This window comes from Hyaena hyaena, unplaced genomic scaffold (genome assembly GCF_003009895.1).
Source record: "Hyaena hyaena isolate Hyena2069 unplaced genomic scaffold, ASM300989v1 scaffold_367, whole genome shotgun sequence".
In the NCBI taxonomy this organism is placed as follows: domain Eukaryota; kingdom Metazoa; phylum Chordata; class Mammalia; order Carnivora; family Hyaenidae; genus Hyaena; species Hyaena hyaena.
This window is the reverse complement of record NW_024081002.1, coordinates 34,776-57,811: the sequence shown is the minus strand read 5'-3', so window position 1 is coordinate 57,811 and position 23,036 is coordinate 34,776. Positions and strand designations below refer to the sequence as shown.

The window sequence follows — 23,036 nt, the reverse complement described above, 5'->3', positions numbered from 1 at the left end:
CTTGGGAGACTGGTGAAATCAGCCATGAAATCGCGGTACTTACGAACATGAGGCGGGTCGGGATGTTGTCGGACTGCACCAAGGGGTTTTTGTAGAGCCAGATCTCTTCTGGCTGGATGACTCTCTGAAATGGGTCCAAAAACTCTGTAAATCTGAAAGCAAAACAAAGAAAGATGTTTGTTGGATAACACCTGTTGCCTATACTTCCCGAGAAGGCCACTCCTGCACACCCTCCACGCGGAAGCCAGCCCCTGGGGGCCGAGAAGGGGATAACAGGTTGCCCTGTTGAGGGTAAAATGGATGGAAAGAATTATCGAGACACTGTAGACACTAGACGACTTTCTGCCGGCAAGGACCAATTCTGAGCATAAAAGAATAGTTGTAAAGACCCTAGGAAGTCAGGGCTCCAAAGTGAACCAAAAGCTGAAGGGCAGGATGGGGGCTCGGAGTGGCGCGAGGCCAGGTCAGCAGCGCTCTGGGGAGGAAGTGGGCTGGATGAGGAGCAGAGGTAGAGGAGCCACTGGCAGCATCAGGAGAAAAAAACCTCGCCTTCTTCCCTCCCCTCCCTTACCCCTGACGGCGTGCTGACACGTCGCCACCAGTAGGGGGCAGAGTGAGCAAGAAAAGCATGTGCGGGAAGACAGGAGGTTGGGCAGGAGGAAAGCAGACAGGAAGGCAGGCGGGGAGGGAAAGGGGGGTGAGGTGCATCCTGGGGCTGCTGCCAAGAAACCAGGCAGCTTCCACCTCCTCACGTTGTCAGCCTCCCAAACCCTCCCACACCCTGGGAGCCCACACATCCCGGCGGCTGGAACAAGAGAAAGACGGAGAGCAACGGGGCAGGGCAGAGCCTGAGGGGCGGGGGTGTGCTTCGGCAGCTCTCAGCCATCAGGCCACCTCCAGAGCCTGCAGGCCCAGTTCTCCACCTGGTGAACTCAGTTCAGGATGGATGGCGGAGGGGGTGCTCAACAGAGCCAGGCAGAGGCGGACTGTCTTTCCTGACCTAGTCTCAGGGTTGCACAGGAGTCTGAAAGTCAAGCACAGATTCCAGAAAGGGGTCTGGACTCCACCTCTTGGCGGGGATGTGACAAGGTCCCATCAGAGAAAAGCCGGTATGACGACAGATGTGGCTTTAAAATAGCAATCAGCCACCCATGGGCTGTCACCGATGTAATGGGCCCACAGCCCCACCTTCGAGACCCTAGAACCTTGATCCCCATTTCTTCCCCACGCAGCCGGCACCGTCCCTCCTCACCTCATTTGTCCCCCACATGTTACTTACCATCATGGCTATTTTTTTAAAGCCTCTAATCAGCCGTTTGCACAATTCCACACCCCGCCCCGAGGAGCTGCAGCCGGAATACATCTATCAAGCAAATTATATTCTCTGGGAGCAGCAGAGCCTAGAGAGATAGATGTCCCTTCTCCAGCCACACTCCAGCCACCAGGGTCTGCCCCTGAGAATCCAGACAGCAAGGCAGCTACACGGACAACATGGGTCTCAGCAAACAGGGGCAGAGGTGGGCATGAGGGGGAATGGGCAGGTCTGCAGACAACACAGCGTGTTTCTAAGAAAGGGCATCTCAGGCCTGGCAAGCCCCTTCCATGAGCTCTCTGTAGGTGGTTTGGAAGCCAGGAAATGGAGACCCAGCTTCCGCTGAGGATGTCAAGCACAGTCTCCAATTACCTGTTCATCAGGGCTCACTAGGCCCTGGGACTCCCCAGTGGCACTAGATCAGTGCTTCCCAAACATTAATGTGGCCGAGATCCAGTTGGGGGGCCGGATAGCTAACATCTCCAGCAAGTTTCCCAGTGGTACCCACGCCGCTCACACCCACGTCGATCAAACGTTGATTTGCAAGGGGCCAGGGCACTGGCACCACAGGGAGGGCTTATTAACAAGGCAGAGTCTCAGGGCCTCGCCCAGATCCACTGAATCAGTCTTCATTTTCAGCAAGAGCCCCAGGGGACCATGTGAGCACTAACGTTGGACACACAGGCTCTTGGGGGTGGAAAGCATGAGTGCTTCCCAGTTTTGGCCATTATCGACCAAGGGGCACCTGGGCGGCTCAGCTGGTTAAGCACCTGACTCTTGGTTTTTGCCTCAGGTCATGATCTCATGATTCATGGGTGTGAGCCCTGCACTCAGGCTCCATACTAACTGTGTGGAGCCTGCTTGGGATTCTCTCTCTCTCTCTCTCTCTCTCTCTCTCTCTCTCTCTCTCTGTCCCTCCCTGCTTGCTCTCTCTCTCTCAAAATAAATAAACATTGAAAAAAAAAAAAAGGAACCAAGTTAGCCAGTTTTGCCTTATCCCCCTTCCTCCCATACCATGAGCTTCCTTGAGACTTGATAAACTAAAAGCTTAGAAGAAACTTCATGTCGCTGCTTAATTATAAAGTCAGCGTTCCCTCCATCTACAGCTGGCAAATGTCAACATAAATACAATGAAAACAAAAGACTGCTATTAAATTTTGGTGCTGCTGCCTTTGTGAAGGCCCAGGGAGCATCCCCTGCAAGGCGGGAAAGACAGAAGGGGAAGTGAGGGGGGTGAGCGGGCCTCTCCATGACCGTGGAGTTGGGGGCTCTCACCCGGTATAACCCAAGCACACACTGCAGAGCCCCTAAAATCACCTCTAGCATCGCTGCTGTCATGGAAGTCGATCAAAACATTTTGATTCAGAAAGGATGGAGTTACTAGTAAAGGCAACCAAGCTTTGCTTTTCTGAAAACTGAACCTGCCCAGAGCCAGGTAACCTGCTCTTGGATCTACAGCCAAGATTTGCTTCTTCAATTTCTTTGCTGCTTGAAACGGACACCTATCTTAATCCAACTGTATACTCATTTCTTCCCGGCAAACGAGGAAGAGTGTTATTGTTTTCTCCCTGAGTTTTCTGATGGTGCAGCTTGAAGCACTTGGAAAACATACACAGTGAAAATTCAAAGACATTATTCTAACTTTATGCTGAGCAATTCTCTTTTTAATTTATGCATAAATCCTCCTTAGGCTGGGTTCCTATCCATACTCTCTCTGTTTCTATTTCTTGTCTCTTCATGGCCAGTCCTGTTTTCATAGCTAAGTCTGACTTTTAAGCAGCCTACAGTATCTGCTTACGTAGGAAGCAGCGCAGTAGGGGACAGACAGTGGCCATCATCACCTTTGCCTCCTGTTTATTCATTCAACAAACACATACTGAGTGCCTGCGATGTGCCAGGTACCACCCTATGAACCCCGGTGAATTAAACACGTGTGGTCCCCACTCTTGCGGAGATTACAGTCAAGGGGCTGTAAGTGCCAACTGACTGGAGAATGAGATGTCAAGGTCTTCAGTTACAGGTACCAGGGCTGTCTACATGGATCGCCAGTCCCCTCTGCTTTCAGATGTTGGGTTAGAATGTTCCAGCAGTTGGACTCATGAGATGGCCTCTAATCTAGAGCTGCTTGTGAGGATCCTAAGCCCCTGGGAATGTTACAGAGTATGGATCTATCACTGTCCACATGCTGAACGCAACAACATTCAGAGTTAGGAGCCCAGAAGAATGGCCCATCTTGACATCACACGAGCAAAGAACAGTGAGGCCTCTGTTCCTTGGGCCTCTTCTAACTCAAAGCCGAGTTCTCAAAAGCCCCAGAATCTCCCGCATCGTCTTCTAAAAGGCTCCACAGATTTGTCAACGACCTTTAATCATATCACATACCTTGATGGTGTACCTTTTTCAAAACAGGTTAATAATCTAGTCACATAGTAGACACAGATTTCTACCTGCTTCTCCCACAACCAAAAATAACACAAGATTGTACTGAAATATGAACCTAACCAGACCATGAAGCTTGGTTCAAATGCCTACTTTGGCTTTTGCCAGCTGGGTGGCTTGAGAAAAGTCACTTAACCTCTCTGAGACTTCATATCTCCCCCCCCCCCCGCCCCCCGCCCCAGGATGGCTATACCTTCCCGGCTGGTAGTAATGCTGCTCTCATGAGCAGTAAGAAAAGTCACGGTTTGGCAGTGTCTGGGGCACTGAAGGCCTCCATCAAAGATGGCTGCTGTCCCTCCAAGATGAACATCAACACTGCTGGGGACACCGTGTGGGTCTGAGAAGGACTCCCCACCCCCTTCTGCCCAACCTGGGGGCAGTGAGGTTGCATCCCGAGGAAAGAGAATCAGTCAGGTGACGTCAACAACTGCCACTCATCATCTGACCTTCTGTGAGTGAACGATGGCCCAAGAAGTCCCCTTTGAATCTTGCGATACAGGGGCGCCTGGGTGGCTTAGTCGGTTAAGCGTCCGACTTTCGCTTGGGTCATGATCTCGCGGTTCGTGGGTTCGAGCCCCGCGTCGGGCTCTGTGCTGACTGCCAGCTCAGAGCCTGGAGCCTGTTTCAGAGTCTGTGTCTCCCTCTCTCTCTGACCCTCCCCTGCTCACGCTGTCTCTCTCTCTCTCCTAGAAATAAATAAAAGTATTAAAAAAAAAAAGAGAAAAAAGAAAAAAAAATGAATCTTGCGATATGACAGAGGGAAAAACAAGACTCGTGATAAAGAAATTTTCCAGGCGAGAGCAAACACTTAAGCCTGTTCCTTAACTGAACTTCAGTTGACTTGCCCCGTGGATGGGTGTCTCCCATGCAAGAGGGAAAACACAAATGGGCACTGGATGTGGTCTGCAGACAGGCCGGCCCTTCCATGTCCGGCAGGGAGGAGGTGGTTCAGATTTACCGTTAGTTCTGGGGCAAGGGGTGGGATGAGACTATGGACTGAATGTATTATCTCTGAGCCAGCGAGCCCATGACCTGTCTCTGGACAGACAGACGGCCTTCTCCTGAGTTCGGTGGTTGGTCATCCCAAAGACAAGAGTAACAATTTTCATAATAATAACTAGTTATCACATTTGGAGCCATCTTGTGCCATGCCCTTGACCTGGTGCTTTCCAACATTATTTCATTTACTTTTCATAAGAACCTACGAGACACAAATTGCTGTTATTCCCATTTTATAGACAAAAACACTGAGGCTACAAGACAAAGGGTCTCTTGCCTCAGCTGTCACAGCTCTATGTGCCCTCGAATGTCCACTGTTGCACATCCTCCTTAGCACATACTCTGGAACTTTAAGGAAAGAACATGCAAACACACAAGCACGCACACACACGTACACACACACACACACACACACTGCCCACCAGTGTAATGGCATCTGCGATTATTTTAATAAGAGACACAATTTTCCACAATTAGAAATCTAGCCTTGATCTTGGGAAATGCAACATGTTGATCTCCATTCCCAGTGTGAAGATGGAGATCACATTCTGGCAGAGAGCAGTTGGACGTTTGTTGTGAAGGAGGGAAGGGAAGAAACAACGCACAGACAAGGCGGTGGCAAGAGAAATGAAGACCCCGGGAAACTGCCGCCAGCATCCCCTCCTCCCCGCCCCCCAGAGAAGCAGATGCTGTGCAGCAAAGCCGTCTCCTGCTCACCTGCACTGCGGAGGACCGTGTCCAGGGGACCAGCCCGGGACCAGATGGAATGGCCCCCAGTCCCCACCCCACCCTAGGGATGGCCCCTCTTCTCCGCAGCAACCCTCACAAAGGACGAGAAGCAGGGTTAGCGAGGGTGGCCGCCCCCCGGGGCCGAGGCGCAGGAAGAGCCGGGCTCCACTCCTCGTCTCCCGGCTCCAGCCCTCATGACCTTCCAATTCTGTAGGCACCGACTCCGGAGGGACAGCCTGGATTACATTTGCACTCACCCTTCCTGACCGCGTGACCTTGGGCAAGGCACTTCCCTTCCTGGGCCCTGGTTTCCTTAGGTGCGAAGTAATGCCGACAGTGACCCCGACATTACAGGGCTGGTGTGAATACTAAACACGGCAATGATGTGAAGTTCTTAGAAGGGCACCTGCATGTGGCAACAGTTCTGTATGTGTGTTGTCGCACGTGGCGGAAAGCCTCAGATCATAGCCCAACGCTGGGTCCTGCCCTCACGTCTGAAACGACACGGGCTTCGAACAGCTGGATCACAAGCTCCCTTCCCTTATCTGCACCGTCAGGTGAGGTTCCCCGCCCAAACAATCCTCGTCATCAAGGAACCTGGTGAAATTCTTGCTTATCCGTGAGTATGGGGTTTCAGGCCCCGCCCATCCCACAAACGGGCCAATCACATCCTCCTGCAGGAATCAGGGCCGCCCCTCCCTCTTGGAACTACACAGCCTGCCTCCCACAGGCCCTGCTGTGCACATATGTGACTCATAAACTGCCCTCCATCTCTCTGTCCCAACCTCAGTGTCACATATGGCCATCCCCATAATCCCTAGGGAAGGAATCCCTCCTCACCAAGGGTGTGAAAGTAGGGTGATCAAGGTGTGTACTCGCTGGCGATGCCCTCTGTACACAACGGGGTGGGACAGGGTGGAAGTGTGCGGGCCAGGCCTAGAGATGTCATCCATCTATCCAGCTCCAGGAAGGAAGAGAAAGGACCAGGAGAAGCCAGTGTGGATAAAACAAAGCCACCGACCCAAAGACAACCTGCTCACATTGGCTCTTCATCGGCATTTAGAAAAATGGCCCTGGAGGTGCCTGGGTGGCTAAGTCGGTGAAGCATCTGATGTTGGCTCACATCATAATCTCATGGTTCATGAGTTCGAGTCCCACATCGGGCTCTGGGCTGACAGCTCAGAGCCAGGAGCCTGCTTTGGATTCTGTGTCTCCATCTCCCTCTATCCCTCCCTCACTCATGCTCAGTCTCTCTCTGTCTCTCAAAAATAAATAAAACATTTTTAAAAATTTTTTTAAAAGAAAAACAGCCCAATCTGCCTCCCCTATACCCGTGGTGACCAATGTTGGGACCAGAGACACACATGTACCTCTGACACATGCCCCATGAAGTACACAACACCTCCATCTATGGATGGATCCATGGGTGTCTGGCCTCCCAAACATGCTTACTCTGAACTTAAGCCTTCGGATCCAACTTCTGGCTTCTAGGAAACACAAGGGTAGAGGAACAAGCCAAATGCCTTCCAGCAAAGAATTAGACAAGTCTAGGAATAAAGCTAGAGGGAATGTTCCAGATTACAAGACTCTGAAGAGACAAGACAACCAAATGTAACATGCATTTGACTGGATCTTGGGTCAAAAAAATTAAAAAGCCATTGAAAAGAAACTTTGAGAACAATGGCAGTACAGGGACGAGATACCAGGTGACAATAAGGTGCTACTAACTTCCTTCCGTGTGGTAAGGACGTGGATATGGAGCCGAATGCCTTGTTTGTAAAAGAAGCATTTAGGGAGCTTAGGATAATTATCTGCCAGCAATTTACTCTCAAATAGTTCAGAAGATGATATATAAGATATGTAAATACAGAGAGAAAGCAGGTAAGATAAAATGTTCATTGCTAAATCTAGATGGAGCGTATGGGGGAATCATTTTCCTGTTTCCACTTTTCTGCAAAGTTGAAAATTTCTGGGAAGAGATGCGGGTATACAGGGGTCCAGGAGCAGGAGCCCCCAAAGTGGGAGAAAGGCGTCAGAAGGTACCATGTTGGCCATGAAAGTGAAGTGTTAGCAGCCAGAGCTGCGGATTTGAAAGGCCATGGTGTTCCATCCTTGCCACTAACAACCTGTGTGACCCTGGGCAAGTTATAGCTCCTCTCTGAGCCCCAGCTGCCTCGTCCATAAGTGGAGATAACCAGACGACCTCCCCTCAGGGTCGTAGAGAGGGACGGATGGGCAGGAAAAGCATGATGGGCTCACAACAGAGCAGGTTCTACAATGCTCAGTAGATGTCCCCTCCCCAAGACGCATCTTCTGTCCCCAAAAACATATTCAAACCACGACAGGGCAAAAGCAGGACACCCCCAAACAGGCCTGCAGTGGGGCGGGGGCATACAAGGGAGTGTATTTCACAGAAGCACCACATTCAAATTTATGTGCGTTAGCCCGAAACTCCAAACATTTAATCCACTGATTTCTGAACATCTCTACAGAGGGTGCCCTCCCTTTGGAAGTCAACAGAAGACTGAAAACATGTTCACTGTCCAAATTCAAACAGAAAATCCTGGTCTCCATCAACGCGGGCTGCAAAAGCAAATGCATCAGGTCCAGCTAGGACTTCGTGACCTGGGGCAAGCTGGCAAAGCCCCCTTCCCATCTGTAAAATGGGAAGAACACCCTGCTGAAATGTAGTAAGGATCCAGGATCACAGTTGGGGTCCATCAGAAGCACTTGACAATTGCCATTAATACTATTAATCACTGAAAAATTCCAAATTAAAAAAAAATCTAAAAACGTGCATACCGCAAAACGATGTGTGGACCTTATCTAGATCCCGATTCAAGGAAATTAGGTATTAATTTGATTGAGGTTTACAAGTGGTATTGTGCTCTTGGGGAGCTGGTTCCGTTTTTTGTTTCACTGTTGTTTTTTAAGTTCTCACTGGTTAAGAAAAGATGGAAGAGGGAGGCAAGTATGTATTTCTTTGCTAAAGGACCTCAGGCTCCAATTAATCTTCGGCTCTAGAATGCCCATTGAACCATTCATTCCTGGATTAAATAAGTCTTTAGGAATTTAGCCAGAGCTGAAAACACTCTGGAACATTCTACATACCCATGCCTGGACCAGGCCACATAAAAGTCCCAGGATCCACCACTGAGCAGAGCCCTGGGGCAGCACAGGATGCCACTCAACATTTAGGACAAAACACAGTAAAGACAGAACATAATCTGAAGGGGCTTCTGAGCTGTAATTTTACTTAAAACACATCAGCCAGAGAGCACTTGTCCCGAACAGGGGCCCTCAAAGCGTCTTCGAGCTCTTGCTCCTTCACAACCTCATCTGAATCCCCCCGGTGTCAGTTAGCGGTGGAACAGGGTAGTGACAGGCCGTTCTTCCCCGAGTCCTCGGCAGATATCAGCAAAGCCCTGACCTGAATGAAGCTCCCGATCATTTACTCGGTGGCATATTTTTCCATGTCCTAGAATGATCTTCAGTTGGGCAGGCAGGGGAGAGGAGGCAGATTCACGAGATGGGACTGCCACAAACCGGAAGGCCAAGGGCTGGGGACAGCCACGATCAGACGAGAGGCAGGGCTGAGACATGTGGGTGTGAGACAGGGCGCTGGGCTACAGCTCCCCTCAGCATGATCACCTGTCCCGCAGCTGACGTCTGGAGAAGGCACAAGTTTCCCCTCTACCCTTGAGGAATGGCCAGGCCTGTGGTTTTCAAGCAGATAAAGTACCCTCATTTTTGCCCCCAAAGTGTTTTTTGTTGCCTGTAAGCATCACTAAGTATTTTTCACAGCCGCCTGCACTACAAACCCTCAACTCCCTAAGGCAAAGTCATGTTGAGACGCGGTCCTGTGGACCTGGGTTAGGCCCTGCCTAACTGCAGATTTCCTGTGCTGGTTTCTATGGCCCCAGGGATACCCAGCTCCCGAGTTAAGGACCAAGCAATGACCTGGGTCTGGGATCCATCTGCTCACTTGAAATCCTCCTAGGAAGAGGGTCAAGAATAGCCAGACCATACCATCACTGCTGCAAAGATACAGTGACGATCTCGAGGCTGAATGTAAGGGCCACAGGCCAACAGCAGCTCCCAATGGGTACCAGGGACCTTTGTCTGCTTTTGATCAGAGCCCCAGGGCTTAGAACAGCACCTGGCATGAAGTAAGTGCTCAGTAAATACCTACTGCATCAAGACTAAACAAATGCACGGTGTCTGTTTGAATAAAGATCCAATCTTCCGCCACACTGAATTTTCAGCGGCTGGCGGCTGGCCGCCCTTGGACTGAAAGCAGCTTGCTTCTACGTTCGGTTTGGGCTGCTCGGTGCTTTTTTAAAAAATGTATAATTCATGGCCAATGTTTAAAAACCAGGAGGTCTTACTGCAAAGTCTGCATCTCTGGCTTCCGTGGAAGAATTTGGGCTGGCAACCTCAGAGGCTGCCCACCTCCTGCCAGGGCAGCACACTGATGAAGGAGCCAAGAAGGAGCCGTCCACTTGGCAATGCCAGGTCCTGCCCAGGATCCAGCCACACCCGCAGTGTTTGTGGATCCCCTGACTTGACGGTACAACGGGACATCCCTGCCCTTCTCTGTGGCTGCTGCCGGCTGGCTGCTGGCTGGCCCGGGAGTGGGGGACACTTAACAGTCTCCAGGGCCCCCCTGGTCTCCAGGATTCCCCAGTCTATGAGGCCAGTGCCCCCAGTGGATGAGGGCACCTCTCCCTTCTCAGGGAGCAGGGGGCTTTGCGGGGTGCTCATCTGCCGCGTGGTCTGTGAGGACGCGTCGGCCCATGGCACTGGTGTCCTCCCCTCCAGCAGCACCTCCCCCCTGCTAGAAGACCGATTTGCATACCTTGCTCTCAACTCTGTCCCAAGTGACCAGAGACCCCAGCCCCGAGGCACAGCTGAGAACTGGGTGTGATGCACCCCGTCACCTGCATGGCTCCTTAGTAACACAGTAAATGAGAGGCCATCTTCAGAGACATCCAGAGGAAGAGAAGGGGAGAGGAAGAGAAGCGGGGAGAGAGGAAGCAGAGTGAGGGAAGATGGGTCAGCTGATCGCTTTCTGGGTGCTTCCTACATGCCAGGAGCCTGCTAGGCACACATTACAACTTCCCTTAATCACTCCTCACAATGAAAAGGTAGGCACTGCCATCCCCAATGCCCAGAGAGGGAAATTGAGGCTCAGAGTTGGGGTTGTTTTTTTTTTTTTTTTTGACCTGCCCAAGTTCATTCACCAGGACAAGCAAACCCAGGTCTTCTAACCATAACCCTGGGCTGTTTCCATAGCCCCCATTTCTGGAAGGGTGGGCAAGAGTACACTGAAGTGGGAGCAAAGCCATGAGTGGGCTGCACCCCCACTCGGCACAGGAGCAGTGGCAGAGCCCCGAGTCGGCCCAGGTAGTACAGAGAGGCAGGCTGGTGCTAGTTAGCAACACACTGCACCAGAGCTAGCCAGCCACCACTGATTACCTGGTAATCAGAGGAACATCACTCCTTCAGTGGTGTTACTTCTTGGTCAATATAATGCAAATTCATTTACTGGTTCATTCATTCATCTGCAGCATAGCAAGGCAGTTACATGAAAAGCACGGATTCTGAAATACATGTGCTCGGGTCTGACTTTGGCCAAATCACTTTACTTCTGTGTGCCTCAGTTATTCATCTGTAAAAGGATTCTTGTCAATGAGATAACTGGCGCAGAGTAAGCAGGCCCAATAAATGCTCAGTTTTACTCCTCATTCATTCATTCATTCATTCATGCAGTCATGTGTCCAACAAGCATTGACATCCTGCCTGTGAGAAGGTGTTGTGACCCTACTCGAAAAGGGGTAGTTTTGATCCTGGGCTCCTGGGGCACCATCTTGCTGTTCTCCAGTCCCTTTCCCTGCTCATTTTCTCTTTCACAAGCTCCTCTCCCTCCCTCCAGGCCCTTCATAAACAATGTTGGCCCAAGGAGCCCATCCTAGGACTTGGGCTGAAGCAGTGGGGACCACATGTGTTCCCATGGCCACACCAGCCCAACTTCTGGTCTTTCCAAGTTGACATCTCCATGCCTAATATCTACATAGCCATGTTCATTTCACAATAGGCTGGATACAGGAACAACCCTAAGTGCCCGTCAGTGGATGAATGGACAACGAAGACGTGCTGTATATATACGATGGAATATTATTCAGCCATAAGAAAGAAGGACGTTTGCCATATGTGACAACATGGATAGACTTTGAGGACCTTGAGACCCTGAGACCTGCTAAAAGAAATAAGTCAGACAGAAAAAGACAAATACCATATGATATCACTTCTATGTGGAATCTAAGCACGACAAACTCATAGAAACAGAGACTAGAATGGCGGCCAGCACGGGCTGCAGGTGGAAGGTAGCAGAAATGGGGAGATGGTGGTCAAAGGGTAGCAACTTCCAGCTATAAGATGAATAAGCTCCAAAGACCTAATGTAGAGCATAGTGATTATAGTTAATAGCACTGCATTATACACTTGAAATTTACCAAGATAGATCTTAAATGTTCTTACAACAAACAAGATGTATTAATTCTGTGACATGATGCAAGTGTTAGCTAATACCACAGTGACAGTCATTTCTCAATATATAAGTGCATCAGATCAACATATTATACACCTTCAACTTACACAATGTTATATGTCCATTATATCCCAATAGAGCTAGAAAAAAAAAAAACTGAGTGTAAAGATCAAGTAATACTGGGAAAAGGAGGCTAACAGGATGCTGCTGAGGAAATCAATTGTTGCTTCTCCACCTTAAATGATTTCCCAGAGTCCTTTAACTTGTTACTTTATAAGTGGTTTTGTGTCTCCAAACGAATCCGTACCCAGTGCAACTGGCAACATTACCAGTCAGAACGATCCCCTTGTGGAATAGTAAAGGTGCATCTAAATCACTATGTCCACAATCGGCAGAAGAGACGGTATCTTCTCACCTGTAGACACAATTGCTTTGTTTAAAAACATGGCAGTAAACCCCCCTGGGTGTCCCTAAAATATAACAAAGCAGAAGCAGAAGGGTTACACTCGCCATCCTCAACCTGTCGGGCAGCCAGCTGGACTTCTCAGAGAGGCGTCCCCAGATCCTGCAGTCATTTCTAGAAGGTCTTAATTGGCTTTCGAGATTTTGCACAGCACCGTTAATTGGGATAATCGAGTTTGGAAAAAAAGTGTAATCAAGCTGATTTATCCACAATTATCTCCCCCTATTATCCTCCTTGTTACCCCACTCTGCAATTACTTGCATGGAAAATTTTTATGTAATAGAAACATGCAGGCGAAGGCAGCGGATCCCCTGAATCCCGCAGTGAGCGAGGGGCTCAGCTCTTCCCCAGGACCCTGGGCGCCCCCAGGAGATGGCCCTAGGCAGGCTGACCTCAAGGCGGGCGGTATAAATGAGGCGTTGATGCCCAATGAGCCTCTGTTCCAAAGCTAGTGTTCCTCAAACCCTAACTTGGAAATTCGCAGTTATCACACCCTCCAAGAGAGGACTCGCTCCCCGTCAGGTCAATGTGTGGATGCGGCTGCCCACCACTAAGTACATTCCAAAGCAAGCTGAAATGCAACAGTGAAAAACACATCCATGGATGGTTGCTAGGGGCTCTGACACTTGAATTGCTGACATTGAATCCCTATGTCAATAGTAACTTAGAACAATATTATACCATCCGGCATTCCTGATGTTGTTTTGGACACTCTACATGCACCATGTATCTCTTCAACCTATGGAGTATTACCAGCACTACCTCTTCTTTACAGATGGTCAAACAGGCTCTCAGAGGCCGCACACTATCACTGGAGCCAGATCTCAGAGACATGTCTGCAAGGCTTCCGAGCCTGTGCTCATACTCACCAAGCGGTCCTGACTCAACAAAGGGAAGGTGAACACAGAGGGGTCTAAGTTCACATCAAAGGGTCAGCTGATCTTTTTTGTAAAAAAAAAAGGGCGGAGCCCCTAATCAGGCAGACACTGGCCCTGTGGGTCTTTGGGTCCAAAAGCAGAAGATGGGCAGTCAGACGACAGCCACACAGTTCGGTGAGCGCTGTGATGGGGGAGAAGGGGCGCTGTCCATCTTGCAGGCTCAGGCAAAGCTCCCCGGCAAAAGTAAGAGGTGAGTCGGGGCCTGGAAACCAGGCCAGGATGGGAGAAGGCATGGGAGAGGGAGGCTGGAAAAAGTGCTCCAGGAAAGAATGGCTCCAAAGCAATTTACCATCCTCTCGATCTGGAGATCCTACTGCCATCGATAGCATATAAAGCATAATCAATTTTAAAAAGCATATAAGGCATAATTAATTTTAAAAAATAGGCTCTAGAAAGCCCATAGGCCTTACTCGGTCTTTTGTACACCAGGTGCCTTCGAGCCAGGTCTTGCCCGGCGCGGGCAGCTGCTGCTGGCGCTGCTGGCTCCGCTGGCTCCAGCTGAAGTGAGCTGCAAGACTTCACATGTAATCCTGTTAGCGTTTACCTTGTTAGTCTCAGACCCATCATTCCTGCCAAGATTTTTATGAATCTTGATTCTATTAGCCTACATATTAGACTCCCATCCCGATCTTGTGTCATGCACAAATTTGATAAGCCTACGGTCTACGTCTTTATCCAAGTCACTGACAAAACCTTGGACGGAGGAGGTCAGGTTCAGAGTCCCAAGGCATTGGCCCTTGACAGCATCCCCCAGCTGTGCCTCTGATGTGCAGCCATTGCCAGTATTTCCTGGACGAGCTGCCTGTTCAGCCTCTAAGTGCTACGGCAGCCAGATGACATGGTCTGTTGTGCTCAGAGGGTAACTCAGTCATAAGAATTGTAACACCTTGCTCATCCAGAACTCAACTATCAACGTCATCACTCTGTAAGAACCAGTCGGCAGTTTAGAAAACCTCTAGGCATGTAGACACTCAAGCACTAAAACCCAGGAGAGCTACTCAGACCCTCAGGTAAAACCTATTCACTCTTATTTTACACACTGTTCTAATAAGGCGACTATCTCCTTTCGAGGCCCGTTGCAGATGAGCAGCTACAAACTGTAGTAGAAATGCACCTTGCTTTAAATAAACACACTGTCTATAGCCTCTTACATGCAGAAAAAAGCATTTAAAGTATGAGAAACAAACCACAATCCTTAAAACCCCCAGTTAGTGGATGGAAAAGATGCCTTCCTTACCCCTCAGTACACCAAAAGGAATCAGAGAACCAACTGAGAGCCACTGATTGCCAGCAGTAAATTATGTTTGGCATTCTTTGTTTTATAATAAAGGTAACAACCTTTTTCAGGGGTACCTGGGTGGTTCAGTCAGTTAAATGTCCGACTTTTTTTTCAATTTTTTTAAATGTTTATTTATTTTTGAGAGAGTGAGAGAGTGTGTGTGTGTGCAGGGGAGGGGCAGAGAGGGAGGGAGGCATAGAATCTGAAGGAGGCTCCAAGCTCTGAGCGGTCAGCACAGAGCCTGACGCAGACCTTGAACTCATGGAGCTTGAGATCATTACCCGAGCTGAAGTCAAAGCAACCGACTTTTAATTTCAGCTCAGGTAGTGATCTCGCAGTTCGTGGGACTGAGGCCTGTAGTGCGGGTAAACGTTTATTCACTCAGTAAACTTGTCCTACACACAGATGCACAGGCAGGCTTGAAATGGAATGCTGGAAAGGCCCTGCCCATGACCAGTGACCCTGACAGGCAAGGTTCCTGCACTTATAGAGCTTACAACCTGCTGAGTGGGGACAAAATAAAGATGCCAATAAATAATGGACAGCAACAGTTCAGATTAAAATAAATACTATTCAAAAACTATTCAAAAATGGAGGATAAGCTAATGCGGTATGGTGGGGCATGAGACATTGAACCAAATGCTCAGTAAAGGTTTCTCTAGCAAGGGACATTTGAGCAGGAAGGATGAGAAGAAGCAGCCAAATCAGGCACCAGAAAGAGGAATGTAAACTGGTAAAATCATTCTGCTATTAGGATGAAGTAGAGGGGGGAAAATACTTTGTTCCAGAAACTCCTCATCCAGGAATTAAGTCTAAGAATACAATCAGATATGTTCACAGCAACACATGAGCCAGAATGTTCAACACAGTGTTGTTTACATCAGCTAAAACCCATAGATGCCCTGCTAATGTCCAACACCAGCAAGCTGACTGTATGTAATTATTTACCTTCATTTAATATATGGTAGCTACAGAGGAGGAAAAAGTAATTTACCATCTTCTGAGTTCCTGACTGGACCCCTATAATAAAAGACAGATTGGGGGACCTGGGTGGCACAGTTGGTTAAGTGTCTTTGGCTCAGGTCATGATCTCACGGTTCATGGGTTCAAGCCCCGCATCAGGCTCTGTGCTGAATGCTTGCTCAGAGCCTGGAGCCTGCTTCAGATTCTGTGTCTCCTTCTCTCCCTGCCCCTCCTTCACTTGTGCTCTGTCTCACTCTGTCTCTCAAAAGTAAATAAATGTAAAAAAAAATTGTGTTTAAAGATAGATTAAGAGAAATAAGAGTGCATTAACATGTGTACCACATGGTTGCATGGGAGCTACCCAAGGAAAAATGAGTAACTCAAAGCAGTGGCTTAGAACTCCAGCTTGTAGAGCATCCTGAGGAAAAGATAATCAATATGTGGAGCAATGACAGAACAAAGGAAGAGTTTTAGCACCTCCAAGGGTAGCTAACTGTGGGAAGGTCAATATATGAGAGGAAACTAATGGCACATAAAAGCTAGTCAGTGAAGTTTGTTACGCAAATTACTCTGGTGCCATCTCCAGGCTGATAGGGTCCAAAGTTGTCTCCAGTGACCAATTTCTGTCCTTCCTGGTACAGAAGGGAGGGACACTCTTAAAAATTTATGCTCCACTTTTGGGGAAGGCAGGGAGCCTTCCTCATCTGCCTCCTCTTGACTGCCTTCAGCTCAAAATAATTCTTATGCCAAAATGGCATATTTTGGGATGGTATATTCTGCCAACCTTCACAACTTTTATAAAAGCAAGTTGGGGATGAGTATTTATTGGCATAGGGAGAATACTGAGGGTATGATGCCAAGTGGAAAAGGCATGCTACAAAACTGTCTTTCAGACAAGGCATACCTTTTGTGCAGAAAAGTATTGGAGGAAAACAAAAAAACTAAAAGATTATAGACCAAAATCTTAACTGTGGTTTTCTCTGGCTAGCAGGATCATACATAATTTCACTTTCTTCCCATTTCTCTCTCTGTATTGTATAAGTTCCCTGCACTGAACCTATAATTGTTTTCTAATTTTAAAACTTTGCTTTTTTAAAATAAAAGAAAAAATTCTAACAAAGATAACTTTCTTAAAAAGCTGTGGGTCTCAAAGAGGTAAGCTTCAGCTCAGAGGTAATGCCCAGAGGGTCTATGGCTTGGGAAGCAGGCCTGACCCCTCTGAGGACCCCTCACAAGAAGGTTGTGGACAGTCAGCAGTGGGCATGGGCCCTGACGGGGATGGAGACCTGGCAAGCCATGACGTGTGTCTGGACATTTAATCAAACACATATATGGCCACATTAATCACACTGTCACCTTTGCCATCTCCCTGCTCAGCTCTCCCCTGCACAGCCTGTAAATGACAGAGCCCAATGGGAGAAGAGGGGTCACCCTTCCTGGGGAGCTGACAGAGTCACGAACTCACAGGGTATCTCATTATAGTGCTTGGACTTTTCCTCATTGCATTTCTTCTAAGGGAGGAAAAGTTGTCCAACTTGAGTGACCCATGGCTTCCCCGACTTCTCTGGGCTTCTCTGTACATCTAAAGGGCAAGCCTAGACCTCGTCTTCCTGTCTGTAGGCAGAGTGTCACCTGAAGTCACCTCACTACAGCCACCTCTTTTGTTTACTATTTCCTGAGCACCTACTATGTGCCAGACACATCAGCAGTGGGAGGGAGAATGGTGAACCCAAAAGGGAAAGACCTCCTCTCAAGATGCTTGTAGTGGAGCAAGGCAAATGTTTCTATAACCTACATCCACACAGAGAAACTATACCTGGACTCGTTTATATCTGACATTGATTTGTACTTAGGACTTGACTCTGTTCGGTGTGAAATTGAATGCGCCTCACTCCAGAGTGAGACCTGCTTTCTGATTTCCCATGAGCAGGGCTTCATGATTTCCAACACAGCCAGCAGAAAAACCCAGAGTGGCTTTCAAAACACCGCAGAAACAAACAAACAAACAAAAAATGACAATGGGAACGCTTCTTTCTGGAGCGCAACCTTCACAAAGTTCTCTTTTTTTTTTTCTTTTTCAAACTTGAAATAATTAAATTTAATCCAAAAAGTATTCACCCTACCTTTAGACTGTCTGAGAAGGGAAAAAGAAAACCCTCAGGCAGTAATTCTAAGTGCTGACAAAGCAGGAGGGAAATTGTTTAAAACACTGCTCTCCTGGATTAATTCAAAGCAGGCAGCTCATGTTCTTGAGAGGAAAATGAAAACCATGATTCACATTTTAGGCATTAAGTACACAGATAATTAATCAAGCTTCATCCAAGGCTCTTGATGCTTTTTATGTTGGCTATTCCTAAAGCAGCACTGTTTTCCCACACTGCCTGCTGACATCCAAATAAAGGTTCCCCTTGTTCAAGAAAGAAACAAGGATTATGGTAAATGAAGACAGGTTTACCTTATAAACACATGGCTGTCACAGGCAAGATGGGGCCAAAAGACGGACAGGGAGAGTTCTAGATGAACACCAACCATTATGTTGATGACGGTTTATATTTATGAAGTGCTCCCTGCACGCCAGACATCACCCTGCTAGCATTTATTCTGACAGTTTCCAATATGTACGACTGTTCTCCCCCACTTTACAGATTCGTAAACTGAGGAAGGAGAGGTTGAAGTAATCCAAGTAGAGGTGGAGCAGCGTCTGATGCCAGGCAGCCTGGCTCCAGATCCTGGGGTCCTCGGCACTAGGCTCAACTGCTTCTGACCGTGGGTTTGTTACAACCAAGAGTCACGGCAGGCACGGTGCACAGGAGGCCAGAGTGTGGGTGCCTGGGGATAAAGAGATCACCCCGCACCCAGCCACAGCTAGACAGCAATGGGAACAAAGAGCTATGGGAACCATTGTACCTCTGCCACCTAGAGGCAAATGACCACAGCCAGATCACTGTCCCCACTCTGCACTCCCCCTCCCCAAAACTGAGAAAGTTAACAGCCTTACTTCACGCTGGTGTCGTTAAGGACTAGATGAGCTCCGTGCACACAAAACCTTAGAAACTCACCTGCATGCACAGTGAGGATTTAGGATTGCTATTACTGAATTTCCGTAAAGCAATAAAACTGCCTTTCTTTGAAACATCCTACATTCTGGTCATTACACCGATTTACAAAGAGAACTCTCCAGGTCATCCAAAACCATGATGTGGAACAATAACAGGTAGACTCTATTTTGCAAAACTGATTTGACAATGAACAATGTAGTCAGTGAAATTATTAGACTGTCTGTTCTCAGGCTACCCCACTGATTTTTTTTTTTTTTTTTTTTGCAAAGGTAAATATACTCTCTGATGTGGAATAATACATTTCTTAATACCTCCATTAATGAGGCCATACTCATGAATACCCTGATTTCAGGCATGATATTTTACTTTTTAGATTTTCTTAGAATGAATTAAATGGGATTATCATAATCTAAAAAAAAGAAGAAGAAGAGGAAGAAGAGCCTCACCTGGCACAGGGGAAGCATTCAAAAGGAAAGAAGCTATTGCTCCTGCAAAATCAAATCAAAAGGCAGGCCTCGGGGCTGGAGAGCCAGAAGCAAGGTCTGCACAGAGGAGGGCATAGCTGGAGGCCACAGCTGGCCCCAGGCATGGCTGCTCCCTGACGCCCCCGCCCCCCGTCCATTTTGTGTCCCATCTCTGGGTGCTGCTGCTCTCCCCTCCTAATCCCCAGCTCCACTGGACCCCCGGAATCCTGGCAAGCCCTCCTGCTCTGCCAATCCTCCGTGCCAGTAAGACTGGTCCCACTGCATCCCGATCTCCAAGGACCCTGCTCTCCGGTGACGTGACCCTGGCTAGTGAGGCGGGCATGTGGCATTCTCTGCCCCCTGTTCCCGGGCCCGCCTCAGCATCTTGCCCCATGGGACACAGTCAATGCACAGTCAGTGCTCCTGAAGGCTCAGCGGTGATTCCTGCACCAGCTTAAGTGAAGGGAGTGGAGTCCCCGCCCCCAAGTCATCCATTTCTGCTCCCGGGACAAGGGAACGGGACCAAGGAAAGTGATGTGTCACCATCCGCAGATATGGTGCCCAAAGTGCAGCTATTCTCAGTGTGACAAGGGCTGCCCTCCAGTTTTCAAAGCTGGGCTTTCTAAAGAAAACCCTTCCAGAGCTCCCCCCCTCCCCCCCCCCACCAAACTTCAGGTTCATCCCTTTTCCTGATACTTAAAACAATGTCCACACGCGACTTCAGGTCAAAGAGACCATGAGGAGAGGACAGCGCTCGAAGGCAGTACTCACCCGTCACCTCGCGAGCTCTGGGCCTGTGGACACGGCTCTCCTACACGTGCTGCAGAAGGGTGGCAAATGCATGGAGAACTGTCAGGGCGTCCTTTTTTCCAGCTTTACTGGGATCTAGCGGACACTGTGTATGTTTAAGGTGTATGATGCGTTGGTTTGATGCACTTAACTACTACAAAAAGATTGCTGCCATAGTGTCAGTTAGCGCCTCCGTCATGGCGCTTAACCACCATTGCTTTCTTCGTGATGAGAAGACTTAAGATTTACTCTCTTCATAGGGTGCCTCGGTGGCTCCATTGGTTAAGTGTCTGACTTTTGATTTCTGCTCAGGTCATGATCTTGCAGTTCATGAGTTCAAACACCACGTCAGGCTGACAGTGCATAGCCTGCTTGGGATTCTCTCTCTCTCTCTCTCTCTCTCTCTCTGCCCCTCCCCTGCTCATTCTCTCTCTCTCTCTCACTCTCTCTCAAAATAAATAAACATTAAAAATATTTACTCTCTTGGGGCGCCTGGGTGGCTGAGTGGGTTAAGTGTCCGACTTCAGCTCAGGCAGGTCATGATCGCATGGTTCATGGGTTCGAGCCCCGTGTCAGGCTCTGTGCTGACAGCCAGCTCAGAGCCTGGAGCCTGTTTCAGATTCTGTGTCTCCCTCTCTCTCTGACCCTTCCCTGTTCATGCTGTCTCTCTCTCTCTCAGAAATAAACCATTTTTAAAAAAAATTTTTTTAATATTTACTCTCTTCACAACTTTCAAGTACATAATACAGTACTGTTCATTACAGCCACCATGCCATACGTTAGATTTCTAGAACCTATTCATCTGATACCTGGACGTGGTGGGGAAAAGGAAGGGATGCAGGGATTTCCTTTTGAGCAAGAGTTTGTTTTGATAGAAAGCAGCTCTCCTCCCTAGCTGCTCTACAGAGACTAGCTAGAAACAGAGCCACATTCAAATGATCCCAAATGGATTTTGAAAGGACGAGCCCAAACGGGCCGAACTGACACCTCGGGAGAAGCAAACAAAGTCACCTACTACAGCAGCCTGTGGGGCCAGGACTCAAGAGGTGGAGGTTCTAGACTCAGCTCTGCCCCTGAACAACAAGGAGGATCTGAGTAAGGTCCTCTGGGAAACGAGGCAGAGGGTGATGGATGAGACAAACCCTAGAGCCAGGTCAGGCCAGACGCTGGGTATAATATAATTCACTCGGCGGTGCCTTCCCGTAAAATGTCAACATTCCATGGGCCCGTTGTGTGTCAGTCCCCTTCATGCCCGTGATTTCACAGAGGTTGTCATGGTCATTTCATTATCAGAAAGCCTCACTACCAGACTCTTCTCTTCCCCACTCCCACCCAAATCTGCTGCGAATTGTTCCAACCCATAAGATACTCCATTTAAATGTTTCATGGAAAGCACTTTCATCTTGCTTATTAACAGTGTGATACTGGGCACACTCTTTAACCTCTCTAAGCCTTGGTCTTCTTATCCAAAAATATGAAAAATTATAAAATTCTTATCTCACAGGGCTGTGTGAAGGCTCGAGGAGCAAAGTGCCTGGTGTATAGTAAGTGATCAATAAATATTAGTCATCATCATCATCGTCATCACCATCACTGTCATCATCCCTGGAGCCAAACCACCACAGCTTGCTACTTCCAGCAAACAGTAAAAGGATCTCTTGTGTTAAGGAAAAAAAGTCAAAGCAAGTCATCTGTGTTTCATAAGATTTTTCATGAATTGGCTGTTCATATTTATTTATTTTTTTTAACATTTATTTATTATTGAGAGATAGAGAGAGACAGAGCATGAGCAGGGGAGGGGCAGAGAGAGAAGGAGACACAGAATCTGAAGCAGGCTCCAGGCTCCGAGCTGTCAGCACAGAGCCCGATGCGGAGCTCAAACTCACAAACCGTGAGATCATGACTTGAGCCGAAGTCAGATGCTTAAGCAGCTGCACCACCCAGGTGCCCCTAGCTGTTCATATTTTTAAAGTCCAATTTAATATGTTCTCATTACATGACTTAAAATCTTTTCATTGGTCCACAAAACTGAATTAAAGCACAACACATTCAGGAACCAAGTATTTCCATCATTAAATAAAAAGATAAATGAGGGCCTTCTGTAGAACACTGTCATCTATATTACATATATTCATTCAGGGTTGATACGCTCAAACAAGGTAACACAGAAAAGCAAATTCTGAGGCAAGCCTTAGAAAATAGGTAGGATTTTAGATACACAAAGGAGAGGCCACTTGAATGATGACTCCAAAAACCACAAAAATATTCACAGGTATGAGTTAGAATCAGTGGATTTTTAACATAAAATTTTATATATTAAAAACATAAACATTGTGTCTAACAAAAAATTTAAAGAGACATCTTGTTCAAGATGGCTGATTGAACCCATTCACTTCGTCTCTCTTGTCCTCTCAAAAAATACAACTAAAAAGAAAGAAAACATTAAGAAATTCATAGCCCGGCTTAAGAGCCGGGGAGGGGAGGTGCCCAAGCAGAATGAGAGACAGGGGAACTATGGAAAAGAGAAAGCAAATGGAAATAAAATCCTGGATAATACAGCAAACATGAACCCCCTGTGAAAAGGAGTTTAGCCAGAGAATGGAAACCCAAAATTCTGCGTACAAATTCCCTTCAAATTACTGGGTAAGTCAGACAGTGCATTGTGCTGGATGAGACTCCGAGGATCCCATTGGAAAGTAACAGCCACTGTCTTAGAGTAAAACAGAAACTTCAGCCATGAGCCAGTGCCAGAAAGGAGATAAGAGTCTGGAGGTGAAGTTTTTCCAAGTCAGACTTTCTACTGAAAGCTCAGAAGAGCCAAACTATGGTAATAAAAAGCACCTCCCAGAACTAAAGGCTGTACCTTAGGATCAAAGGCAAAACCAAGATAGACTTATACACATCTAGCCTAGAACCAAGATTCTAAGGATGAAGGTGACCCAACAATATATTAACTTCGTGAAAGAACAAACCTCAAATAATGATCTATCTTCTCTACAATGTACGATTCATTATCTCCCATATGCAATAAAAAATTACTACACATACAAAA

At 47.8% G+C, this 23,036-nt stretch overlaps 1 protein-coding gene across 1 annotated transcript in view; it reads right to left on the bottom strand.

Annotated features, from left to right (window-relative positions):
- Window positions 1-23,036, bottom strand: part of PLPP4 (phospholipid phosphatase 4) — a 120,944-nt gene that overhangs the window by 80,891 nt on the left and 17,017 nt on the right. Inside the window, exon 2 of the mRNA XM_039250444.1 lies at window positions 44-152. Coding sequence (XP_039106375.1) covers window positions 44-152 — 109 coding nt within the window. The remainder of the gene's footprint in view (window positions 1-43; window positions 153-23,036) is intronic.